At 30.7% G+C, this 24,880-nt stretch overlaps 1 protein-coding gene across 8 annotated transcripts in view; it reads left to right on the top strand.

The window, feature by feature from the left end:
• The first annotated feature begins 1,731 nt into the window (after window positions 1-1,731).
• Window positions 1,732-24,880, top strand: part of LOC129913810 (disintegrin and metalloproteinase domain-containing protein 10) — a 341,759-nt gene continuing 318,610 nt past the window's right edge. Inside the window, exons 1-2 of one of the 8 annotated variants that reach the window (XM_055992684.1) lie at window positions 1,732-1,850; window positions 2,892-3,731. In XM_055992684.1, the coding sequence (XP_055848659.1) occupies window positions 3,668-3,731 (64 nt within the window). In that variant the 5' untranslated portion in view covers window positions 1,732-1,850; window positions 2,892-3,667. Of the gene's footprint in view, window positions 3,732-24,880 lie in introns of all 8 variants that reach the window. The other 7 variants (XM_055992683.1, XM_055992680.1, XM_055992682.1 and 4 more) reach the window with 7 other exon arrangements.

Below are 24,880 nucleotides of genomic sequence, written 5' to 3' on the forward strand. Positions count from 1 at the left end.
AATAGGGTTGCTTAAGTTTTAAAAATGGCAATCCTATTTTTTCATACTCAATATCAACTTAGTTTTCATTTGAAACCAATTTTAACCTCTATCGTTACGAGTTAAGTAACTCAACGGTCACCGCTTAGACTTTAAAGAGCTTTACAAGTTTGTGAGATATACTTGTTGCTAACAAGAAAAAAATATATTTGGTGAAACGGTAATTCTACAAACTTGTGATTTTCAAAAGTTAGTTGTAATTTTTTTTCTCGATAATCACAAATTTGTGAATTACTTATTTGTACTTTGTGAAACAGAATTCCATTGTACAAATTTGTACTTGTGATCTACAAGTTACAAATTTGTGCTTGTAACTTGTAGTTGGTGAAATAGGGCCCTGGTTGTAAAATTGTCAAATATCAAAAATAAATCCAAATCCACAATATAGTTATCCCGACTTTTAAGTATGAAAATAGTTAAAAAATAGTTAAAAATGACTATTTTTACTTGCGATATAGGTATAGCTATATATCAAGTTATGCATTTGTACAAAAAAAAAAAGTTGAGGTAACATATTTTTCCATGACATTACAATGGTAGAGAATTAATGTAAAACTTGGTATGTAGCGTTATTTGGCTACTCTCCAGAGGGGTTTTTGGAATTAATTTTTTTGAACAAAAAATTAACGGTACCTACTTTTCCTATAACGATTTTAGCAAAGTTGAAATTGGCCAAAAAAGGATCCAACGACAAGGTCTATCTTCTAATGAAAATTTTTTTTTTTTGAAAATCATCATTATTAAAGGTACCTGCCATAGAACCGTTTTTTTTTTCAAATCCTATTATCTCCGAAACTGCTTATTCGATTTAAACGAAACTTTTTGTGAAGAAGCATTTATATAATTTAAATATAAATCAAAAATCAAATTAAAAAAAAAATAATTTTTGGATTTAAAAAAAAAATTTGAAATTTTTTTTTTGAAAAATCAAATTTTTGAAAACGAGACATTGAATTTTTTTGAAATTTTGTTTTTAGATGTTGATTCGTGATTTCTACAAAATGGCATACCAATTTTATTGTAAAACTTTTTTTCCAAAAAATTATTTATAAAAAATTAGTTTTTTTAAAAACGGCTCTAACGATTTTGAAATTTTTTTTCTAAAAATGCATGTTAATATATCAATCAAAAATGCATACTTGTTTTGGAGGGCAATTTGATTTCAGATTTTATTTATTTTTTTTTTAAACGAATTTTATATTTTTTAAATTTTTTTTGTACCTATACAGTAGGTACCTACATACATATTCCAAAATTCTATACAAAAAGTGGTAAAAATTTAAGAAACTCTAACTCTAAGAGCAAGTTCGTGCGACCCAGTCGTGCATTTTATTTCTCTGTATGATAGTGAATATTATGGATTTGGATTTATTTTTGACATTTCAATTTCTTTATACATCCAGATATATTTTTTAAACTAGTGAATATGGCCGTTAAAAAAAAAAGACTGCTAAACATCAAAAGTTCTAAGTCCAGCGGCAACACTTTTTATTCACCTGTCACACTTTACTCACAACAAAGCCAATACAAAATTCCAAACCAAACAAACCCTGGAATGCCTGGAAATTATAACAAAAATAAAAATAAATACTCCATCTATCTCCCTCTAACTCAAAACTAATGAATTGAATTCCAAAAAAAAAAAAAAATTTGTGGTGAATTCAACATAATTTCCAGTTTGCTCCTCCATCCACTACACACAGCCATTTCATTTGCCATCATCAATATTTCCTCAGTTTTATCGGGAAATCCATGGTGTTTGGTTGTTTTCTTCTTGGGTGTATTGTGTGTAAAAGTTGTGTTGAGGATCGGTAAAGCAGAGCAATCATCATCTGTCGGCGTCATTTGTTTTTTTTTTTTCTGTGAATTTAATTCATTTAATTACGATGCAATTGCATCAACAACTAATGAAATAATTTTAAATCAAAACAAACATGTGTCTTGATTGTATTTTTCACTTAAAAAAGAAGTGAATTTCTGAAGAAAATCTTAAAGCAGTTCGGTTTTTTCTTTATTTTTTCTTCTCTTGTGTTCGTTCCTCTTTGTCTGTGTGTATTAGTGTGTGTCTCATTTGTGTGCAATACATATATAAAAGCCAAAAAAAAAAAAAAAAGAAAATCCTTTCGTCTCTGTTCAACATACATACTCACATGTATTAAAATAAGTGAAAATATTTGCATCTCTCTATTTTTTTTGTCTTGGAAAAACTTCCAAGTTCCTTTTTCCGTCTCTGATTTTTCGTCTTGTTCTTTTGTGTGTGCAGCCCCCCCTCAACCCCCTCAAAAATATATCTTCGGTTATGTTTTCTCCATACGGAAATTAAACCGTTTTTTTTTTCTCTTTTTTTCAATTATTATTTTGTTGTGTTGAAATTTTTCATTCCAAATATATAATAATGCAAGTGTGGTGAAATAATATAAAAAGTAAAAAATTCCTTTGTGTCCATAAATCATTTTTTTTGATTAATGATTCCTTCCTTTTTTTCCAATTTGAAAGAAAGAGCGAGAAAGCAAACTATGCTCTTTGTCGATGACGTTTTCTAATTGGTTTTGTGGTAAATGTGGTTATTTTTTTTTTGTTGGTTGCCTTCGTCCGGTTCGCGGTTGATTGTGGGAAAACCTGTTTATTATAAAAAAAAAGAATCTAACAAAGAAGAAGAAACATAAAAACAAAACAAAATTTGTTAATTATTCGCCCGAAAAAGTAACAAACTAAAAGAATAGAACAAAAAAAAAAGACAACAAACCGCAACCATTATTTTCATTCCAAAACCTCTTTTTTTTATATGCTCTTCCAGTATTAGTATGGTGTAATTTTAAATAAATCTCTCTCTCTCTCTATTCTTACCACAGTGTAAACTGGACATAAATAAAAATTCCAATAAAAATATAAACACAAGTAAAGGTTTTATTGGAAAGGACATTATATTGATGTGTTTGTGTGTATGTAAATGGGGAAACAAGAAATTACAGATCTGTTCGATTTGATGTTCGGTGTGTGCTCTTGCTCTCCTGCATCCTGATGACCTCCCCTGTCTGTGATTTTTTCTTTATCACTTGCTGAATCAATAGAAACAAATAAATTTTCTTTTGTATGAAATTAAAGAAAATAATGAAGCATAATTAATTTATCATAAAAATAAAAAAAAAAAATATATGAGAATTCTTGTTATTCACTTTGAGTGAGATAAAAATTTGCGCGGGAAGATGGTTTAAACTTTATAAATGACGACCATGTTCAGACGTCCGGGAGATAAATATAAAATTATTTTCTTTTTGATTTGAACACAAAACAAAAAAAGAAAAAGAGAACCACTATAATATACGCATTGTATTGTATTTCTTTTGTCCTTGCCCTTGTATCCTTTGGATTCGAATAACAAAGGAAAACAACAACAAACAAAACAAAAAAAAAACTTGAATTCGTGCATCAAGTGTGGAAATAAAGGATAACGCACAACATTGTTGCTGAACAAAACTACCACAACTCTATAAGGAAAAAATAACAAAAAAACAAGAAGGATCATTCTCGTCTCCGTTTGGTCCTTCTTTCCTTCTTCGTTTATTTTTTTGTTTTTTTATTTTTATTTAAAAATTTAAATTTTTTTGTTCGTGGATTATACGATATAATGTCCTTACGATGTGGATTAATACTCATCTTATCGTCGACGATTTGTTTATTCATCGCAAATGGTAAGTAGCTTTTACAACTTTACTCTCTACCTTTAGTTTGTGTCTATCTTTTTTTTTATAGGTATATACTTTTTTTTACTGCCATTTACAGTTTGAGAAGAAAAGTCTTAAAAATAATAAAAAAAAAAAAAACTTTCCAGACAAATTGCATTAATCTCTTCTTTCTTCCTTGCTTTGTTGTTGTTGTTGGGTTGTGTTTTTGGGGTTTGGAGATGGTGGGTTTTATATGCTGCTCCCCAGGCCAGGTCGTCGTAGGTATGCCCTCTCCTTAGCCGTACAAAAGTCTCTTGTCTTGTGTTGTGTCCCTGTGTGTCCTTGCTTGTTGCTGTGGTTGATATTATTTTGTACAAATATGGAAGAGTAATGAAAAACAAAAATACTGAAAAAAATCTGGGACATTTGCCAGATTTTATGTTGGTTTCTTTTCTTGTGGTTTTACCTGCCTGCATAAAATACAAGAAGGTTCTTGTGTACATTTCTTATTCGTTGAAATTTTCCAAGCCAAATATTTGGATAATGCGTCAACTATCAACTTTTTTTTTTTAAATTAGTTTCATACACTCACTATGTTGTCTGGTTTGTGTTTTTTTTTTATTAAATCATTGTCGATTATTGTTTTGAAAGAATAAAATTTGTTGATTTGTGGAATCATGTAAGATGACAGTGAATTATTTTTATAGACAGCAATGGTAAAAAAATGTTAAGATACAAACATAATGTCTTGATGGTGATAATGGCTCTTATACAAAAAGTAGGGTAAAGGCACCAGTATCCGGACAGTGTTAGTATCCGGACACTTTGTGAGTTTTTTGCGATTAATAAGTAAATCATCCTAATAAATTCGAATATAACCACAAATATACTTTCTCTGATATATTTCACATATAAATGCAAAGTTTCAAGAAGATAACCTGAATGGTTTAAGAGACATACTTCTGTTAAGTGTACGACATCAGGGGTGAGGTTGTGAAAATGATTTTGTGTAAGAAAAAACTAGTGGAAGCATTTGCAAAAACTAAGTAAATTGAGACCTGTTTATTAATTTTATTATAAAAGGAAATTGTTAGTTTTGAGTAAATATGATACATTTAGATAACACTGGTCAACAAAATTTAACTTTTTTTTTGCCACAAGAACCCAAATATACTTTTCTAGTAGTTTTTGGGGTGCTGAATCCGAATCTGAAGTCAGAAAAATTTGATTGGCCTTCGTTTTTGAAATATTACCGTTAGAAAATGTCAAAAAACGTAATTTTGGCTGTTTTCGAGGTTCTGTTTTTATGTGGGGTAATTCATTATAAACAAATTTGTAATGGTTATTATAAGAACAGATATTCTTCTTTCAAAAAATGTTTAAATTTTCCCGATATCTCTTTTATTGCTCGAGATATCTTTAGTTTCATTTAATAAGTCAAAGAGAAACTAAACTCAATCTAAAGTTTAAGTCACTGGCCACAGAATTTTTGCCACAAGAAGCAAAATATACTTTTCTGAAGGTTTTTGAGTTGCTGAACTCAAATCCGCAATCGGAAAAATTCTATTAGCCTCCGTTCTTGAAATATAACCGTTATAAAAAAAACCCTTTTTTGCATATTATAACGGTAAGATTTTAAGAACGAAGGCTAATAGAATTTTTCTGATTGTGGATTCGAGTTCAGCAACTCAAAAACCTTCAGAAAAGTATATTTTGATTCTTGTGGCAAAAAAAGTGTAATTTGGTTGGCCAGTGTTGTTTCTGATTCAAAGACCGCTACTTAAATTTTAAATATCTCGGGCAATAAAAGAGATATCGGAAAGATTTAAACATTTTTTGAATGAATAAAACTAGCTCTTATTGGCACCGTTACAAATTTATTCACAATTAATTACTCCACATAAAAACATAACCTCGAAAACAGCCAAAATTACGTTTTTTGACATTTTCTAACGGTAATATTTCAAAAACGAAGGCCAATCAAATTTTTCTGACTTTAGATTCGGATTCAGCACCCCGAAAACTACTAGAAAAGTATATTTTGGTTCTTGTGGCAAAAACCTTGTTGACCAGTGTAATTAATTAAAAGAATAGTCAAAAAGTTTTTTTTTTTAATAATATTTGTTAGTGTCCGGATACTAAAACTAAAATTTAAGACTTTTTTTAGTTCCCGGAAACAGTGTCCGGATACTGAAAATATGAGGGAAATGGAAAAATCGCATTTTTAGGCTCTAAATTTGTAGTTTGGAACATATTTAGGGTTTTAATGCAAGATAATTACATTTCTCTCTCAATGTTTCAGTATTCGGACAGGGTTACCGAAGTTAAAATAAGTGTGTCCGGATACTGAAAAACTAGATTCAGTTTCTGGACACCCTTGTTTCAAATGTAATTTTAAGTGTTTTTGTACCTTTAAACTTGCGATCTTATAAGGAATAAATTCAGAAAACTTATCAAAGACCATAGAGGATAAAAGGATTTATATAAATCCAATTCTAGCTTTGAGAAAAGCTGAAAAGTTTTAGTAGGCAAGGAACAGCAGTTTTTAAACAAGAGTGCATTATAAAATGGTTTGAATTGCTCTAAAATTATTTGAAAAGTACTGGCCACGGACATATCTCCATTTATGACTCGAGTATGATATTAAATGGCGATGAAACCAGCTTTTGTCTCTACACAAAGACTAGCAAAATTATATACGGAGAAAACATAACGCCAGGGATAACTTTACTTCTGGTATATTTAATCATAATATATTTAAGTATATTAGAAATCAGTTAAATGTACCAGAAATAAAGTTAAATATACCAGAAGTAAAGTTATCTCTTCGTTATTTTCTCTATGTAGGGTCCTTAGGGTACATAAATATTTATCCGATTACTACTGGATGAGGAGCGAAACCTTTTTTGATAATTTGACATAGTGGAACATCCTGTAATGGACAAAAGTCACATTTAACACTAAAGTTAAGTGAATTTTGTTGCAAAATCTAGTTATTTTGTACGCGTTGCCACCGAACACAACCCACATCATGCTGTCGGCTGACGTTAGTGTCTTTAAATCCCCCTAATCTGATTGGGAGATAACAGTTAATGATTAGGATGCAAAAAATGTAGGCCAAGCACTTCCAAACTGAATTTTTCACCACTTTTAAATGAAGCAAAAATGAAAAATATGGATATGGTGGTAACAATGTGATGTTATTGAGGAATGAGGACTCCTAAATTTTGTTGTCACCTTCAATAATTATGAATTCTGGAAATATTCGTTCCGTGCTTCAATGTTTGTTTTGTAGGTACCCAATCAAAAAAGTACCTATAGGATTTTTGTTTTAAACTGAAATGAATTATTATTAATTCTTTTAACAAATATAAGTTGTTAGTGTGTCCTTTTTGTTAATTGCTTAGTGATAACTTTTATTAAAAACAATTTTAACCTTTAAAAGTAACTACCAAGCATTTTTTTTCAACAATTAATTTTTTTAATAATTTTTTTTGTGTTAAAGTTATTATGTTCATATTTTGTTCAAAAACAAAAGATGTTTTATTTCATAAAAACGAAAAAAGAACCATAAATTCATACAAAATTATCGTGTCCGGATACTAAAATAAATTTGTCCGGAAACTAAATTTTGCGTCCGGACACTAGTGCAAATCGAACTTTTTTTATTGTTTTTATTTTCAAAATATTAAAATGTTTTATTTAAATATTATGTGAATGTAACATTGTTACTAAAATGCCAAACTTTAAGAAACTACCAAAATATTTGCTATAGCTTGAACACCAATAAAATTATTCGACGTCAAAGTTCAAAAGTACCTTAACTGTCCGGATACTAGTGCCTTTACCCTATGAGCTTAAGCTTTATCTCACTTTTCAGTACATTTTCTGGAGACCTATCTCAAGAAAATGAGATAGATATAAGAAAAAAAAAAAAAAATGAAAAGTTAGATAAGACGTTAAGCTCATTTTCTGGCATACAACCCAATGTGCTTCAATAATTCCAACGATGATCAAAGAATTTTTCAGATTATTCCACCAGTAGGAGCTTGATAGAATTAGAAGTACAAAGATCCGAGGAAGCCTTCATGTTAAAAATACCATCTCCCAAAAAATTGAACACGACCGACTCAGTTGGTATTGCCATGTTCAAAGGAGAGATCCTGAGAACCCCGTCAAAAAAGCAATATCATATAACGTTCCAACACGAAATAAAAAGAAAGGTAGGCCTAAAAACTCCTGGTACAAGCAAATGCAAAAACACCAGCATTCAGTTGGCCTCAGAAACGGAACAATACAAAACCGGGAGGCTTGCCGCCGATTTCTGAGGTCAACCCGGCGAACCCCACAGGCGGATCACTAGTGTGAAGCAGTAACGTGGGAAGGCTATGATCCCCTCGACATCGAGATCATAACAGCGCCGAGAAAAAGGAAGAAGAAGATTCCACCAGTAGGAGCATTTCCACAAAGCTAAAGCCACACATTAGTGCTGTAAGAAATAAATAGCTAAAAAAATCAGCTATTTATTGTTGTGAACATTTTTGGATAATCCAGACGAAAATTATTGGATCCAATTTGAAGAAGCAAGGTTGCTAGCTCGCGAAAATCATTTCATTCCCAGAGAGATCATACTTTTAAACAAGAGCGATCTATCTATATATCCGATTTATCTAAAAAAAAAAAAACTGTGCAAAATGGTTTTAAAAGCATTTTTTTTTTTGTTTATAGCAAAATAAATGATTTATTATATTAACAGTCTCTTATTCTAAACATTAAAGAGAAATACTTATGGGCAATCCAGCCATTTCTTTATATAACTATTCTTTAATTTCGAGAGGTTTTGAGCGTTGAAGAATATGCGAGGTGAACAAACCAGCCTACTTCATAAGAAAAATTGAATATTCCCAATCAATATTGGGTTATTTTTTTACATCGGGGCAAGGGTTTAATCCTCTTTGAAAAACACCAGAGACAAGACCAAAACAAAGAGCAGCTTAAGGAAAGTATTAATTTCTTGAATTTGAAATTAAGTTTTAAAGGTAGAGGTTTCCATATTCTTGCACCTAAACGCTAAGAGTTTCATGTCCTTGTTTTAAAACTACGCCCTTGTGAGACTCTAAAGTGAAAATGTGCAAAAACCGTTATAATAACTGGTGGAAGAACTTAGTGCTGAGTGGCTGAATCATTACAATGTCGGAACAACAACTCATTCATGTAATAAAAGAATTCCCGAAAGAATAAAGGCATTTTTGGAGGAAAAGTAAAACATAAGAAATATTGAAAAAAGGGTGGTCTCCTCATTTTTCGTCAAATGTTTTGACTTTATCCCTTTTTAAAAGATCTTAAGTTATACTATAATGTTATACACAACAGTTATGATAATTGACAAATTTGTAATTAGTAATTTAATTTCTATTTGTCATAATCGTATGGCCATCTAATGAATGTAAAACATGCAATTAATTCGGACGTTAGGCTTTCCACAAACAGTTTATGTTATTGTAGGTGTAACCCTAGATTTTTAATAATTTTTTTTTCCAAATTAAGTCAATTCTTTTTTGAAATTTCCCCTCCCCGCTAAACGAAGGAAATTAGACCCCCCATACGATTTTTTTCTTGTATCGACCCAACTTACACGCTCCATCATTTTGGCACATTGCTCCTGAATCACCCTGTATAGAAAGAATAGAGAGAAAGGCTAATTTAGCAGCTTCGGAACACCTCTGCTAACTCCGTGGTGCGCTAAGAAGATTCTTAAGTTTTTCACTTATATTTTCTAATAAGTTAATATTATAGCAAAAGTCAAGTCAAAGTCAAAAAAGTTAATACCACTATAAAATTTGCTTTAATTTAAGCTTAAACACAGCTCTGTAGGTCAACAAGTTCTTGAAAAAAAAGTTGCGATTTTTTTTCCGTTTTATTAAACTAGATATATTTTATTATAGTCCAATAAATGAAGCTAAAAAAAAGGGGGTTACCCTACGAAAGGTCTGGTAGTTCTAAATTTTTGATATGTTGTTAGGTATGGTTAGTAGATAGAAAAACCAAATTTCCACAACCACGCCCCCTTCAGCATCACCGAAAAACCATAGAAATCTGGCACTTTTTTCACTTTTATGCCCATAACTTTCTTCTGGTGCATTTTATTGAAAAAAAGTTGTTGGTAGACTTGTAGAAAACATAATTTCCTACAAAAATGTCCTTGGTAGTATTTTTATACAACCAAAAACAACGAAGTTATGAAGTATGGTTAAGGGGGCGGAGGGGGCGTGGCTATGAATTTTTTTTTCAATCTACCATTAAAACCTGATTAAATATAGAATAAGAACCACCCGACTTTTTGTGGGATACAAATCCTTCATTTAATGGATAGTTAAAAAATTTTCGAAAACTATCAAAAATACTTTTTTACTATTTTAGCCCTAACTCGGTTATTTGATTCACAAAATCAAAGTGGTTTATATTTTATTTTAGGTAATTAAATTGTCTATAAGATTGATTATTAAGACTTTTGCGTAAAAGTCAATTGTTAAAGAGTTATAGCACTGTTAAGTGACAAGAAACTGAAAATATTGCAAAATCCGAAATTTTACATGTTTTTGGAAGCTTCATAACTTCGTTGTTTTTGGTTGTATAAAAATACTACCAAGGACATTTTTGTAGGAAATTATGTTTTCTACAAGTCTACCAACAACTTTTTTTCAATAAAATGCACCAGAAGAAAGTTATGGGCATAAAAGTGAAAAAAGTGCCAGATTTCTATGGTTTTTCGGTGATGCTGAAGGGGGCGTGGTTGTGGAAATTTGGTTTTTCTATCTACTGACCATACCCAACAACATATCAAAAATTTAGAACTACCGGACCTTTTGTAGGGTAAAACTCCTTTATTTACTGGACTATTATAGTATTATAGGTATATTATTATTCATTAAAAGTTCATAACATTCGAGACAAAGTGCAGCCAAAAAAAAATGAATAAAATTATAAAATTCGAACGAAATTTCTATTCACGAATTCGTGGAATGAGTCCTGATTATTTTATACTATTTATATTATTTATCACTTTGCAGGTTATATTAAAAAAATATTTATTTTAAGCTAATACTTTGTAATATTTTTTTCTGATTGAGTTCATTGAATGAATGAATTACTTAATAAAAAGGGTTAAACTAAAAAACATTGCAATTTACTATAGAAATTTCTGGAAATGATTAATTCATATTTATAGTTTGTATTTAAATATTTAATCTCTTAACCTCGCCCAATCGTAAATACTGAGAATCAATTTCAATTTTATTAACGTTCTTTTTTTGCTTTAACTTTGTTCGAGTTCCTAGAACTATTGAAAGATAGAACCCAGTGTATAACATAATTTTTAATGAACTATTTAAATCTCTAGTACTAGGTATATAATACATTGGTCAGTTAAGTGATCCGTCCGAAGAAGAAACATATCCCTGGCAGTCCGCAATACCAATTTTAGGGGGAGTTATATTGTCCACTTTTTGTCAAAAATAAACTAATGATGAGGTCTTGTAGTATTTACTGAGAAAAAAATTTTAAAATGCGTTTTTCTCGAAATGAGTTGGAATGGACTTGTGCTGTTTTTCCCCTGGACCCTTCATATATAAACAGCAGTCTCGTGAAAATTCAGCAAAGTAAAGCAATTTTTTTTTCTTAAAAAAAAAAACGCTCCAAAATCAATCAGATTTTACCGCCCTTTTTGTTTGTTCCCAAGAATTTAAGCCAATTTTTCTACTAAATGAGAAAAAGTGGAGTAGTTCCAAGTAAGTTATTGTTGTTGTACTCTGTTTCAAATTTTTGTTAACTGGACTTTAAAATCTCACGGAAACACGACTATACTTACTTTCTTCGGTAGTATCAATTCATCGGTTTCACTTTTTTGTTTCTAATAAGTCAACTATAAATCGTTTACGATATCAAAAAGGAAATTCAAACTTACTTGTCGTCTTGAAATTTTTTCCTGGAATACAATGTTTTTTTTACTATAGTGTTTTGAGCTTTTGGACTGCTCGTTTACCTTTCAGGTTCTTAGGATTTTTGGATGAATGTTTTCTTTTTTTATCTTTTTGCACTATAACGTTAGCGTTCAGTGTTATAAATCAACTTTAAGAGAATAAAATTTGCTTCGAGGACTTAACACTGACTCCGATTAGCTAGATATTGCTGCTAAGAACACTAACTTTTATTTCTAGGCTTCAAGCAGGTACTTACTTACAAAGGTTTTACTTACCAGATTTTGATAAAGTAATAAAGATTGTTGACATTTTTGTCCATCAAATTCCTGCGATCAATCAAAGTTCCCAAATGTAGTTTGCGAGCAGAAAAGTTCTAGCATTGTTTCCTATCCCTCATTTCCTTCATTCACTTATAATGAAGTTATTCACAAGCTAATCATCGCTAAGAAGTGCCAAGTAAATATTCCCAGTGTTCAATAATGTGACAGATTATTTTTTTTTTCAATTTTCTTTTTCCATTTAAATTCTGCGCCAACAATGCGTCATATTTCAGTAAACCTGGAAATTACTTCCATTGCATGTGGTGAAGTGTATAGTGTCTATTGTGTATTTTCAATTCGTTGTCGTTTTTTTTTTTTCAAAATGACTGTGGTTTATTGTTTGAGCCCAATGTTATATGATGCCATTGACCTTTATTTTTTTTTTTAATTAAACCATCCACCAGCAAGAATATTCTATGGTGATTTCCCCCGCGCAATCATGTTCATTTTTTTTTGTTCATTTCATTTGTTCTTTTTTTTTTTTAGTTATTGATTTGAGTATTCACAAAGCAGAAGCAGAGAGTACTTGACTTCAGTTCAATTCAAGCCACTCATCGTCATTATCATCATCATCATCCATTCTACCTACGAATTCCCTTTTTGCACGCATGTTGAATCGGATGAAGGTTTTGTGAAATAGTAGCGAGAGACCCAAGGGAAAATTGAATAATTGAATTTGTGCGTGGCATAACTAAATAGGTAGTTTTGTTCCATCCAATAGAATACGAGACTATTTATTTCGTCTGCGACTAAGTCGTTGTATTTTTTGTTATTTCGTTTTGTATCTACACTTAGGAGCAAAAAAATGGAATCAAACTTTTGCGTTTTTTTAAAACGTTAATTGGCCAGGATGTAATTGATATACATGAATGTTAATTGCACCATTAAAAAGCTTAAAACAAAGGCTTTAAATCAATACTAGGAACTTTAAAACCCGTTCACTTTATAAGGATCCAATCAACATAAATGAAGCATGTAAGCAAAAAAAGACTGAAACTGAAACAGAGAGTATCTGGAAAATTTAACATTTTAAAAAAATTAAGTGCAATTTATTGACAGATAACGTCAATAGTAACGGTAGGAAAAAAAAACTGAAATTGAAGCAGAGAATATCAAGAAAATTTAACATTTAGAAAAAAATGAAGTGCAATTTATTGACAGATAGCAATTAAAAGTAAAAAATTCAAGCTTTTAAATGAGACCATAAAACTTGAAGAAACATTATTTTATCCATTGCAATTTTTGTTTTAAATAAAAATTATCTTTTTTGATTCCGTTTTTTTGCTCTTAAGTGTATTTTTGATTAACAATTAAAAATTCTACCCTGCCAACATTTTTCTGTTCACATGATTCTTTTGTTGGACTTTTTTTTTGTCCAGTCTGGATTGGGTTTCATTTTATTGTTGTTGTTGTTGTTGTTGATCCCAAAAAACCTTCCTTACTGTTTATAGTTGATGGTGATGCAAACTTTTTCAGTTTATATTTTGAATTTTCGAATCTAAAATTGGGTCAGAAACAACCACATGAACAAAAAAAAAAAGTGTTTGATAACATTTTCAAATGAAAACGCATAAATATTTATTCGTACAAAAAAGGAACCCCCAAAATAGCAGCAGCAGCCTTTCATATGGAAGCACATTTATTTTAGTTAGAGATGCTATATTCATATAGAGCTTCGAGTATGTACGAGTATATCTAAAACACCATCAATTGTGATTTAGGTAGGTTATATTGAACTGAATTGGTAATAATAAGTGAACAAGGACACATACAATCTAGTACGACTATTGGCGTATTAGCGTGATATTATTAATTGAACTGTCATAGAGACTTGAATTGATGGGCCACCATTTGGAATTCTAATTAGTACTTGGCTTGCAAAATTGTGAAATATCTATGTATGCATTTTTTTTTTAAATGTTTGTAAATAGTTTTGAAATTAATGAAATACAATGTTAAGTTGGAAATTACAATCTCTGCCACATTTTGACTTATATCACTTTTTGGTAGGCTTTATTTTAAATGTTTTTTTTTTTTTTTTCTAGCAAAAAAAAAACATTCTTTAATGAAGTTTTTTTTACTCAACTGAATCGTATATTGCAGATTTGCTATTTTTGTGGCTTGAAGGAACCTTAATTAAGGTGACAAAGCACATTAATTTCTTTAATGCGCAAATTAAAAAAAAAAAAAAACTGGCAGCCGCCGGGGATCGAACCTACAACTGTTGGGTTACTAGGCCAGTGCCAATTTCAATTTTTTTTTTTTTTTTTTTTTTAATTTTAAATTCATTTTTATTTTTCATCATCTTAAAACTATCTTAAGGGGGGAAATCCCTCCAGACTACACCTTTTTCACTATTTTTTTATGAAAAACTGAAAGCACTTATTGAAATTTGGAAAAAGACAAGATATTACTGACATTATCAAGAATTGAAAAAAAATTTTTTGAAATGAAAAAATAACAAAATGGTGGCTCTGGAGCCTTTCAAAGTTGACGCCTCTAGTTTGCGCCGTGCAATGTACAGGTCCAGGAAATCATCTTAAATCAAAAAGGAAATTTTTTTCCGTTAGATGATATTAGTACGCATTGCATGAACCTAAATTTATTTTTTTTGAATGAAAAATAAAAATTAGAAATCAAAAAAACGAAAAAAAACATGTTTTTTTTAGAAAGAAGTAGTTAAAAAAAATATTTACTGTACAAATTTTATTCAACTTTTAGGTTCATGTTGTGGCCAATGATTTAAGGAGTAATTTGCTTCAAATTTCGATAGCTTCATTAGTTTTTGAGTTACATTGCACGGCGCGGAAAAAAGCTACACAGAGAAAAATAGACCACATAAAATAGAACAAAAACAATAAGATTTCTCTATGGTTTTCATCCAAGAAGGAAACCTTATTAAAACAATCGGGTTTTCCTTATTGTTTTAAAATCTGCAAAAAAATAAAAAAAACGATGACCAGGCTGGGAATCGAACTGGAGACTTCAAATCATTAGTCGCCTACCTTATCACCTGAACCAACCTGCCATGAAAATATTGATCGCGATTTTTGTTCAAGTGCTAAGTTGTAAAAAAAATCAACTTTTCAGTCAAATTTTAATAAGATTTTCTCTATAAAAATAATAAGAAATCCCCTTAAAAAAACCTTATTAATCGTTGATTTTAATAAGATTTCCTTATGAAATGTATGGACGGTTAAACAATATGGCAATCTGTTAGTTTTTAGCGGGTCATATTTTTCTCTGTGTAGTTTCGAAAAAAATGCGTTTAAAGTTTTCGTTTTCGTACTATGGTAGGTTCGGAGTGCATTGGTTTCGGGACTATCTAGGCACTTTTGAGGCTTCATTTAAGGCTAAAACCACTGAAAATAGTTTCTTCGGTTGATAAATAAATTTATTACGCAAAAAAAAATAATGCAAAAATAAAAAATTCCGGAGGGATTTCCCCCCTTAAAGCTAGACAAAAATTCATAAAAACTAGCCTACTTATCAATTACTTACAACTAACTTACTGGCCCTATACGGGCACTCTAAGTTATTCTTCATTTTTCTTAATACTAATGCCTTTCGGCCTTAAAACTAATTTAATTCAAATAGTATTTCAAGGTTTTATTTTTTCCAAGAAATAATTTCTAAAAAAAACTTGGATTCTGATCATTTTTTTTTGTTTATTTTAAAACTTAAAAAGTAATTAAAACTACTTAAACTACTTAAAAACTAATTAAAACTACTTAAACTACTTAAAAGTACTTAAAAACTAGAACAGCCACAGCAAGCAATTTTGTATTTTTTTTTTTTTTTTTTGTTTTGTTTTGTTTTGTTTTGTTTTTTTTTTTTTTTTTTTTTTTTTTTTTTTTTTTTTTTTTTTTTTTTTTTTTTTTTTTTTTTTTTTTTTTTTTTTGTTTTTTGTATTTTTTGTATTTTTTTTGTATATTTTTTTTTTTTTTTTGTATTTTTTTGTATTTTTTGTATTTTTTTTGTGCCATCCCGACTGTCCCTACTTAAAACTAAACACCTAAAACTATGTAAGCCGGCCAAGGCATAAAAACAAAGACTACTTTAACTATTTACTAGGCCAGTGCCTTACCACTGTGCTATCTCACTATTGGAAATGAGTATGATAAACTGCAAGTAAAGTGTGACTATAAGATTAAAATTTTTGGTCGGTTTTCTTAAGATGAATATTCACATTAAAAGTTAACATTAAATTTAACTGAGTTTAAGTGGAATCATCTTATTTCAAGCGGATATCACCTTATTTTAAGGTGGTAAAATTTAATGTGCGTATCATCTTATTTTAAGGTGACACTTTTTTCTCCGTGTAGTCATTAGGTGAATCAAGACTGAAGGCCCCATCTGCAAACAATGTTTTTTTTTTTTTCATGAGAAGAAGGTTGGTAGCTTTTCTTACTCTTTCCTGCAGATAAGGTTTCCGTATTAGTACTTTGTTTACAATTAAACAAATGAACTTGGCATCACTGACGAAAGCTTGGGATACCCCAGATCGACAACTGAACCAGCGATCTGCGTATTTAGTGAGCACGTTAGTAGCATTCTGTTGGCAATCCTTTAATGTGTTCAGGTGATTTTCTATAACGGCAATTGCTGAATCATCCGCATTTGCAATCGCAATCGTTTATTCGATTTAATCATATTTCCCTTGCTATCATTAATATAAAGCTAGCAAAAGTTTAAAATTCCTTTCGTGTCAAGATGGATCTCTACTATAATTAATAAAAAATCCTTGTCATCTCCTTATTTTTTTATAACCAGGTCAACACTCGACAGGTGAATGTCTTTGTTTCAAAAACTTTAAATCCATTGAGTTCAGGACCAACGACACTAAGAGAAGATATCGCTCTGAAGAACCATTTGCCCAAGGATTTCAATAGTTTTTTTTTTTTTTTTTTAACGAGGACATAAATTATAAATAAGAAAACGAAAACACATCTACGATCTAAAGGCAATGCCCGAAGAATAAGGTTAAGATAAATTTAAATATACTATTTATTGTTATCGACTGTATTAAATATTGAAAAACTGATTAACTTCCAACAATCGATTTTTCTTTACAAAGTCCTGTACTTAAAATTCACTCTAAAATACCTTTCAGACCATAATCCCAAGTCCTCAACCTTTTTTTTTCCTGACCCAGTAAACAGAAGAAACCTTTGCAAAAATCGACCACAAAACCTTTGTGTGTCACTGTTCAACCAAACAGTGCGTATTAATTAACTCTGCCATTCCACCAACAATGTGCATTCGCTCAATTAAGCTGTGAGCTTCACCCTCTTCAACTATCTCTGATGAAATTTCTTTTTATTATTATTTTCACTCAAAAAAAAAAAAAAAAAAAGAAACATAGAAATGCCCAAAAGAGGGAAATTTTGTTTTCGACATCTCTAACCTACTTAAACATAAGTTGGCACCGAAAAGTGAGTTGGTTTTTTGGTGAAAATTCTTAAAATCTAGAATCTTAAATCGACTGTCATCTCAACATCCTTGTCGTCATCGGCATCGTCATATCCTTCTATATAGCTTCAGTTCTAAGTACTTATTCGTATAGCTCACCCATTAGGAGAGAGCAATTTTAAATGTCCAAGAGTCAAATTTTCTTTATTCAATTCATCCTCTTGTCCGCATGCCATCCGAAACGGATCCAACCAAATACCCTGGCTCGTATATTCATTTATATAGGTACATATAGTTTGTCCTTCTTCGTGTCTGCATATCCCCTGTAGGACGACACTCTCTCTCTTTCTCCCTCTCTCTCTCTCATTCTCAGTTCGTACGACTAAAAGTGTTCACAGGCAATTTAATTAATTTTCCACACAACTCGAAGCTGAAGCTTGAAGGAGCTTGCTTCAAGTTGGAGGAGTTTCTTGACTTTGGTTTCACAACTATACGACGACGACGATTATTTTACTACGACGACGACGACGATGACGACGAATCCTGCCCTGTTCTCTGTGTGCGAAACGTAAAATTGCAATTTCCATGAAGTGAACGCCTTTGAAACTGATACTCAATCAACTGGAAAAGTGTTATTAACTTTATCCGTTTTCTCAGGCACCTACCTAACCTATACCTTTAACTATACCAAAGCACAGCTCGCTTTCTGGACTTCTAATGTTTGACTTGGTTTCAGCAAGTTCATATAAATACAATATCCTACATATACATAGTTAGATAAAGGTTTCCATAACTATGTTATACTTTGGTTGGCTTGTCTATACCTTGAACAGCAGCAGCAGCAGAAGTGTGCACAGGTTTAGCCATAAATAAAATAGTTGTTGCCATATTGCTTCCGGATGATTTTGACCTATTTTTGTTTTTTTTTTTTTTTTTAACGTTCAGGGCTTTTATTTATGTTTTGTTGCTTAGTTTTTTTTTTTTTGTTATTAAATTTGTTGGGCTTCCTTCTTTTTTAAATGCTAAAGGCTCTTGTTTTTTATTTTTTTTTTTCTTGCTCTATTTCTGTTTATTTATTTACAAGTTGAATTGGAAAATGATTATTTCTCGAGTGAAAGAGTTTGTGCCTTAAATGGTTGCAGGTTGTTGAATGATTTATGACTGAATTGCAGCGCTGAATAAGTGACGGAAGACGTAAAGACACACAATTCCTGACCTAACCTAATTTCCAAAGAAAATCACAAGCGGCAGAGGAGTTAAGCGATTTTTTTCTTTCTTGTTATTCATTTTTCATTTATTTTTTCTATTTGAATATTAAAATACTTAATGAGAAATGCAATCAAGGAATATTGGCTTGGGGTGTTAATTGTTGAAGTAGTTAGCAATATATTTCATTCACCTTCACTACAACCACCATGTCGCGTTATAGTCGTTAATATTTTCTTTGCCTTACAGTCATGTTTCATATAGAAAGTTAAGGCAATTAAAATGCTGACTAATAAAAGCGTGTAATTTTGAATTGTTGAAGGGCAAATTGGTGTTGGTATATGTTCTTGCATACCTACATTAATTATAAAATTTAATTAAACAATATTCTGATGAGTAATCATAAATTCAGAAAATTTACTTTATTATAAAGTTGAATTCTCATTAAATACCTCAAAACAAACCATATAATTGAGGTTTTTGGAATGTTTATGTAATGACGAATTTCATATGGAAGATAAATTATTTTTAGCTTTGCCTTTGCTATATATTGTACACAGGATTCGTTTGTTTTTAAAGAAACGAGAGAGAAGAATAAAGCTGTACAACTATTACAGTTTTATATCTTAGTTTATAAATACAAGAACCAGTTTTCGATTAAAGTTCTCTTAGTTATTTTATTCAGATGTCCTGGAACTATTGCAGAATATTATTGAAGAATTTGTAACTGAAGATCAAGTGTTTAAGACATCCGGAAGCTCCTGTCTGTTATCAACTTGTTGGGTATTTTGTTTAAACAGCAGATTGTAACCTATAGGTTCACTAAATTTTGAGATTTCGTATGTATCCACACGTGGAACTCGGAGATCTACAGACGGTCGAAAAACTAATGCACACTCTGAAACGTGCATACTTTTCTAGGAAAAAACTTGCGATCTGACTATAATAGACTATAATACAGAGATCAGAAATATATCTCAACCTTTTGAAAGGTTCCTTAATAACTCTTATTCATCGCCATTTTCAATAAAGATCATAAAATAACCTTTATTTAAAGAAAGAACAATTTCGGTCAAGGTCTGAGAGAAACCTTTATTTTGTATTTTTTTATGTTTCGGTCAACCAGTGAGATTTATCGCTGAGAGAAAAACATAAATCTCATCTGCAAATGTATCAATTCCTAGAGACATGGGAGTAGTGCCATATGAAAGCTTATATTCTCAGCTACCCGATAGTGGTATAATCGGGTTTTTGGATTTTTTTTTTCAAAATTCCGAGAAAATCGCGTTTGAAATTTGGGGTAAATTTTTTTTTTGAAAAACCCCCGAGTCTTTGAACGCTCCTGGAAGCTAAACAGCTTGAGAGCAATTTTTGAGAGTAATGCCAAATGATAGCTTGTGTCATGGGCCTACGCTTTGCACATTGTCAGATTTTTAAAAAATCATCTTCCATGTTAAACCGCCACATCATGCCTATTTTTTCAGAATCGGGCTTAACTTTTTTTTTACCTTTAAGTTCTCCCGGTTTGAGAACGCGTGCACCTACAGCAATGGGAGTTGTACCCAAATGTAGGTTAGAGTCCCCGCTACCTTTTGGCATCAAACATTGTTTTCATTTTTTTTTTTTTTCAAAATTCCAAGATATAGCCGTTTGAAATTGGGCGGGCGATAACGCATCTGGAAGCTGAACGCTTTGACCTAGATATTAGAACATCGGCCACCTGAAATATTCGAAATTGCATTGGTTATGCTTGTCGTCCCAGCGCACAGTGGTGCCATTGGTGGTCTGGACAAAAAGTTATGAAATTTGGTACACTGAATGATAATAGAATCAGAAAAAGCTGCCAACTTTTTTTTATTCAAAATGGCGGCTTCAAAATGGCGGAAAGAATGGGCGTTAAAATAGAATTTTTATTTTCAAAACAGTATATAAGCTAGAAATTGGGCTAAATTCATAACAAAAAGGTGTCAGATCTTAGATTTAGGATTCATAGATTCATATTCTTTAAAAAAAAAATCTAAAATTTTGAAAACAAAGTCCAAAAAATGCCAAATTAGTAAAACACACTTTAAGGGGGGAAATCCCTCTGGACGACACCTTTTTCAATATTTTTTTTATGAAAAACTGAAAGCACTTATTGAAATTTGGAAAAAGACAAGATATTACTGACATTATTAAGTAATGAAAACATTTTTTTTTGAAATGAAAAAATAACAAAATGGCGGCTCTGGAGCCTTTCAAAGTTGACGCCTCTAGTTTACGCCGTGCAATGCACAGGTCCAGGAAATCATCTTAAATCAAAAAGGAAATTTTTTTCCGTTAGATGATATTAGTACGCATTGCATGAACCTAAATTTATTTTTTTTAAATGAAAAATAAAAATTAGAAATAAAAAAAACGAAAAAAACCATGTTTATTTTTTTACAAAGAGTAGTTAAAACAAATATTTACTGTACAAATTTTATTCAACTTTTAGGTTCATGTTGTGGCCAATAAGTTAAGGAGTAATTTGCTTCAAATTTCAATTCGATAGCTTCATTAGTTTTTGAGTTACATTGCACGGCGCGGAAAAAAACTAGTTTCGTTAGAAAACTAGTTAGAAAACATGATATAATGAAATGTTTCAATGTTCAATAAAACTGAGAATTTAATTTTTCTGTGAACAAAAATATACTTTTCTAATAGATTTTAATGTTCTAAATTCAAATCTGAAGTCCAAAAAAATCTACGACGTCACATTTTTGAGATATACATAAGTAGTTCAAATTTAATTTTTATCAACGAAACGTGACGTCATAGATTTTTTTCGACTTCAGATTAATCACAGAAAAATTAAATTCTCAGTTTTATTGAACATTGAAACTTTTCATTATATCATGTTTTCTAATATTTACTTAAAAACATAGTTGGCAACCATATAACCGCAATATTTTCAATTTTCTTATGAAACATAAATAGAAGAAATCTCAAAATTGTGCTAATTAAAAAAAAATTGTTTCGCCCACTTTAATTTAGGAGGATTCTTTTCTTTCTCTCCGAAAATTCATCGGAAAATGGAGCACTTAATTCAAATTATTCGCACTAAAAGATCTAATAGCAAAACTTATGTTCTGCTGACCTTGCTCTGCTAAATACATATACCTAATAAACATAAAAATACCTAATAAATAAATCAGGGCACCATACCTAATAATAACCCAATATCTTTGTTTTCTAAATGCAAAAATTTCAATATTTTCATAAAAGATTCATAACTTAAAACAAAGTTGAAACACGAATATTGAAAATGACAATCGTTTTTAATAATTATGTTTGGTCTTAAAGAATTAAATTTTCAAGTCCTACGAGTTCAAGCTTTATTAAAAAAGAACTTACTAATCTGGCGTAATTTAAGTCTCAGAATTTTTATCACACATTTTGTTAAAGTAAAAATTCTTATGGAAACAATAATGATTCATGATTCAATATCTTTGATATCTATTACCTAATTTGCTGATAAAATTTCAATAAAAATATTTAAAAAAAAATATCAACATAAACAAAACACAGCAAAACATTTGCTAAAAATGCAAACAACTGATGCTAGCTTAACACATTTTTCATGTTTACTGATTGCAAATATTAGAATCGTACAACGTATAGGTAAATATTCAAGCATGCCAACACAATTGTCAATAAAAGATATCTGTTTTTTCTTTTTTTTTTTTTTGCTGAGTGTCTATACCTACCATACCTCAGTTTGGTAAAAATGTATGTTTTATAGACAAATTGAATAGCAAATTTTTTCTGTGTTTGCATTTTTGACGGTCGCAATAAAATTAGGTGTCTGCTTTAATGAATAGAGGTTATTGTTTTCGATATTTTTTATGTTTTGTTTAGGCCTTTTTTGGCCAACTGTGTCAAAAATAAAAATTAATTTAAGAATCTGATTTTTTTTCAAGTTTATTAATTTTATGTTTTCCAAAAAAGGTGAGGATTTATCTTTATTTGCTTATTCAGCTCTTGAGTGGTATGAGTCACAGGAATCTCTTAATCTTAAGCGCTATCATAAACCCCTGAAATAAGCATTGATTTAACCCATTTACTGTACAGTTTCCGAATGTGATCTTCGACTTTTCGGAAAGCTATCGATGATGACATGGATCAGCGGTAGAAGAATCAATCGTCATCGTATATGAAGATCTCGCACTCAGTTGCTGATATTTGGTCGGAGGTCAAAATGCTGTTGAGTAAAGGTGTACATTTTGAGCCAGCTTTAAACTTCTAGGGTTGTAGGGTTTGGAGTGAAATTATCTGAAATTATCTTCACAGCTTGTATCGTTGTTGTTCCACTGTGGGTGTTAATAAATTAATAAATTTCGTCATTGGTGAGTCTTATTAAACAATTCAGGTGGTGTTCTTGGAGGCATCAGTTCTAGGCTTTATTGGCTGAAGACACTTTTGGAACTCTGTGTTTTTGAATTAAGGAAAGAACACAATTTCCAGTATTGACTACGGAAATATAAGTTTTGCAAATAGCCTGGTTTGTGCTAGTAGCGATATTTTCCTGTCTTTGTATGTTTTGATCATCCAATGCACTTATGATCGTCGGTTCATGGGATGCAATAATCGTATCCATTTCAAAATTTTGTAAATTCTGTGGTTTACCGGTGGATCTCTCTGCATTTTGTCAGCTTGAACTCCTGAGTTTTCGAGAACTCTTGGTGATTTTACGGATTCTATGGATGATTTTTTAAAGTCTCGTGTACCTACTAATAACACTGGTCTGCAAGGAAATCTTCCTTTTAATAAAACTGTACTTTTCTAAAGGATTTTTGTATGCTGATTCCGAATCTGAAGTCAGAATTGGCCTAGGACGTCACGTTAGATATTCGCGTTAAAAATCTCAAAAACCCATTTATTTTTGCTGTTTTCGAAAAATTATTTTGGCATAATGTAATCTTTTTCAATTAAAATTGTTAGAATTTTAGTGTGCTGATTTTGAATCCGAATTAAAAAAAATTCGGTCAGCTCTGGTTTTTGAGATATAGTAGTTTTTTTGAGATTTTCTACAAAATTTGATTTTGTGATCCTTTAATGCGAACATCTCAAAATCCTGAGGTGATAGAATTTTTTTGACTTCGGATTCTAACATCAGCACATCAAAAACTATAAGAAAAGAATACTTTTGTTTCTAGGAGAAACAAAGATGAGGCTTTACAATTCAGTTTATCGAATGGTTTGTTACAAATAAGATATTTCTAAATATAAAATTAAAAAACACGTATAAATTTTGTTTAATGTATTTTATTATGGTTTTCTTTACATATTTGACTTTTTAAATATAATTGGCGTTGATATTTTACATTTTCCTTAATCAAGGTGTTTTTTTTTCATGTGGGATTTACTAAAATCTGCAGGATTTAGATATTTTTGCTGTTTTTGTCAATAAATATCTTAAAATGGGTTTAAACTTTTCTTAATAAATGCAAATTTGGTGTCATATGACATATCATGTTATGAGAAATAAGCCCTCCAAATTTGACCTTATACCTAAGGGTTATTTTCTACAATCTACTCATATTTAAAAAAAATCATTTTAAAAACAATGATACCTACGTGCTAGAATTTCAAAAAATTATTTGAAGGAAAAAAAAAAGATAAATTTTGCAGACCAGTGTAAGTGTACCTACCCGCCAATTGGTTTGCTGAATTTGTCAGATCGCAAACTTTCAGATCCATTTGTTAATAGCCCGAATTCGTTCATGTTCAAATGATAAATTATCAATTTTGTTCATTGATTTCGCGCGCTTCTACAATAATTTGCTGAGTTCGACAATTGATAGTTTCAGAAAAACCTAATAGATGAGTAACGAAAGACATGATTACATCAGAAATTAGCTCTTCAAAGGCCCAATCTCACCAATTAGCACAAAAGCTTCCACCACAACTATTGCCTATAGCACTGTTACTGTACTGTTGGTCGCATTCATGTTATTCAGTTGTGTTTCTTCTATAAAAGATTGGTTTCTGTAGATATTTTAACCAATATGTTACAATGTTGTTTAAAATCTATTTAAACTATGAAATAACCCACCATCAAACCCCCCAAAACTCGAACATGGCACACGCACTATATCCAAAATCTAAAATTCATACACCCTCTGCAAAATACCCATCAACCACCTCAGACCCAAGTTCAGACAAAAAGCCCGCACCTACAAACAAACATATCTACAACACAAAACAGAATTTATCTAAAACATTGGAAATACCAATA

The sequence above is a fragment of the Episyrphus balteatus genome, chromosome 3 (genome assembly GCF_945859705.1).
Source record: "Episyrphus balteatus chromosome 3, idEpiBalt1.1, whole genome shotgun sequence".
NCBI lineage: Eukaryota > Metazoa > Arthropoda > Insecta > Diptera > Syrphidae > Episyrphus > Episyrphus balteatus.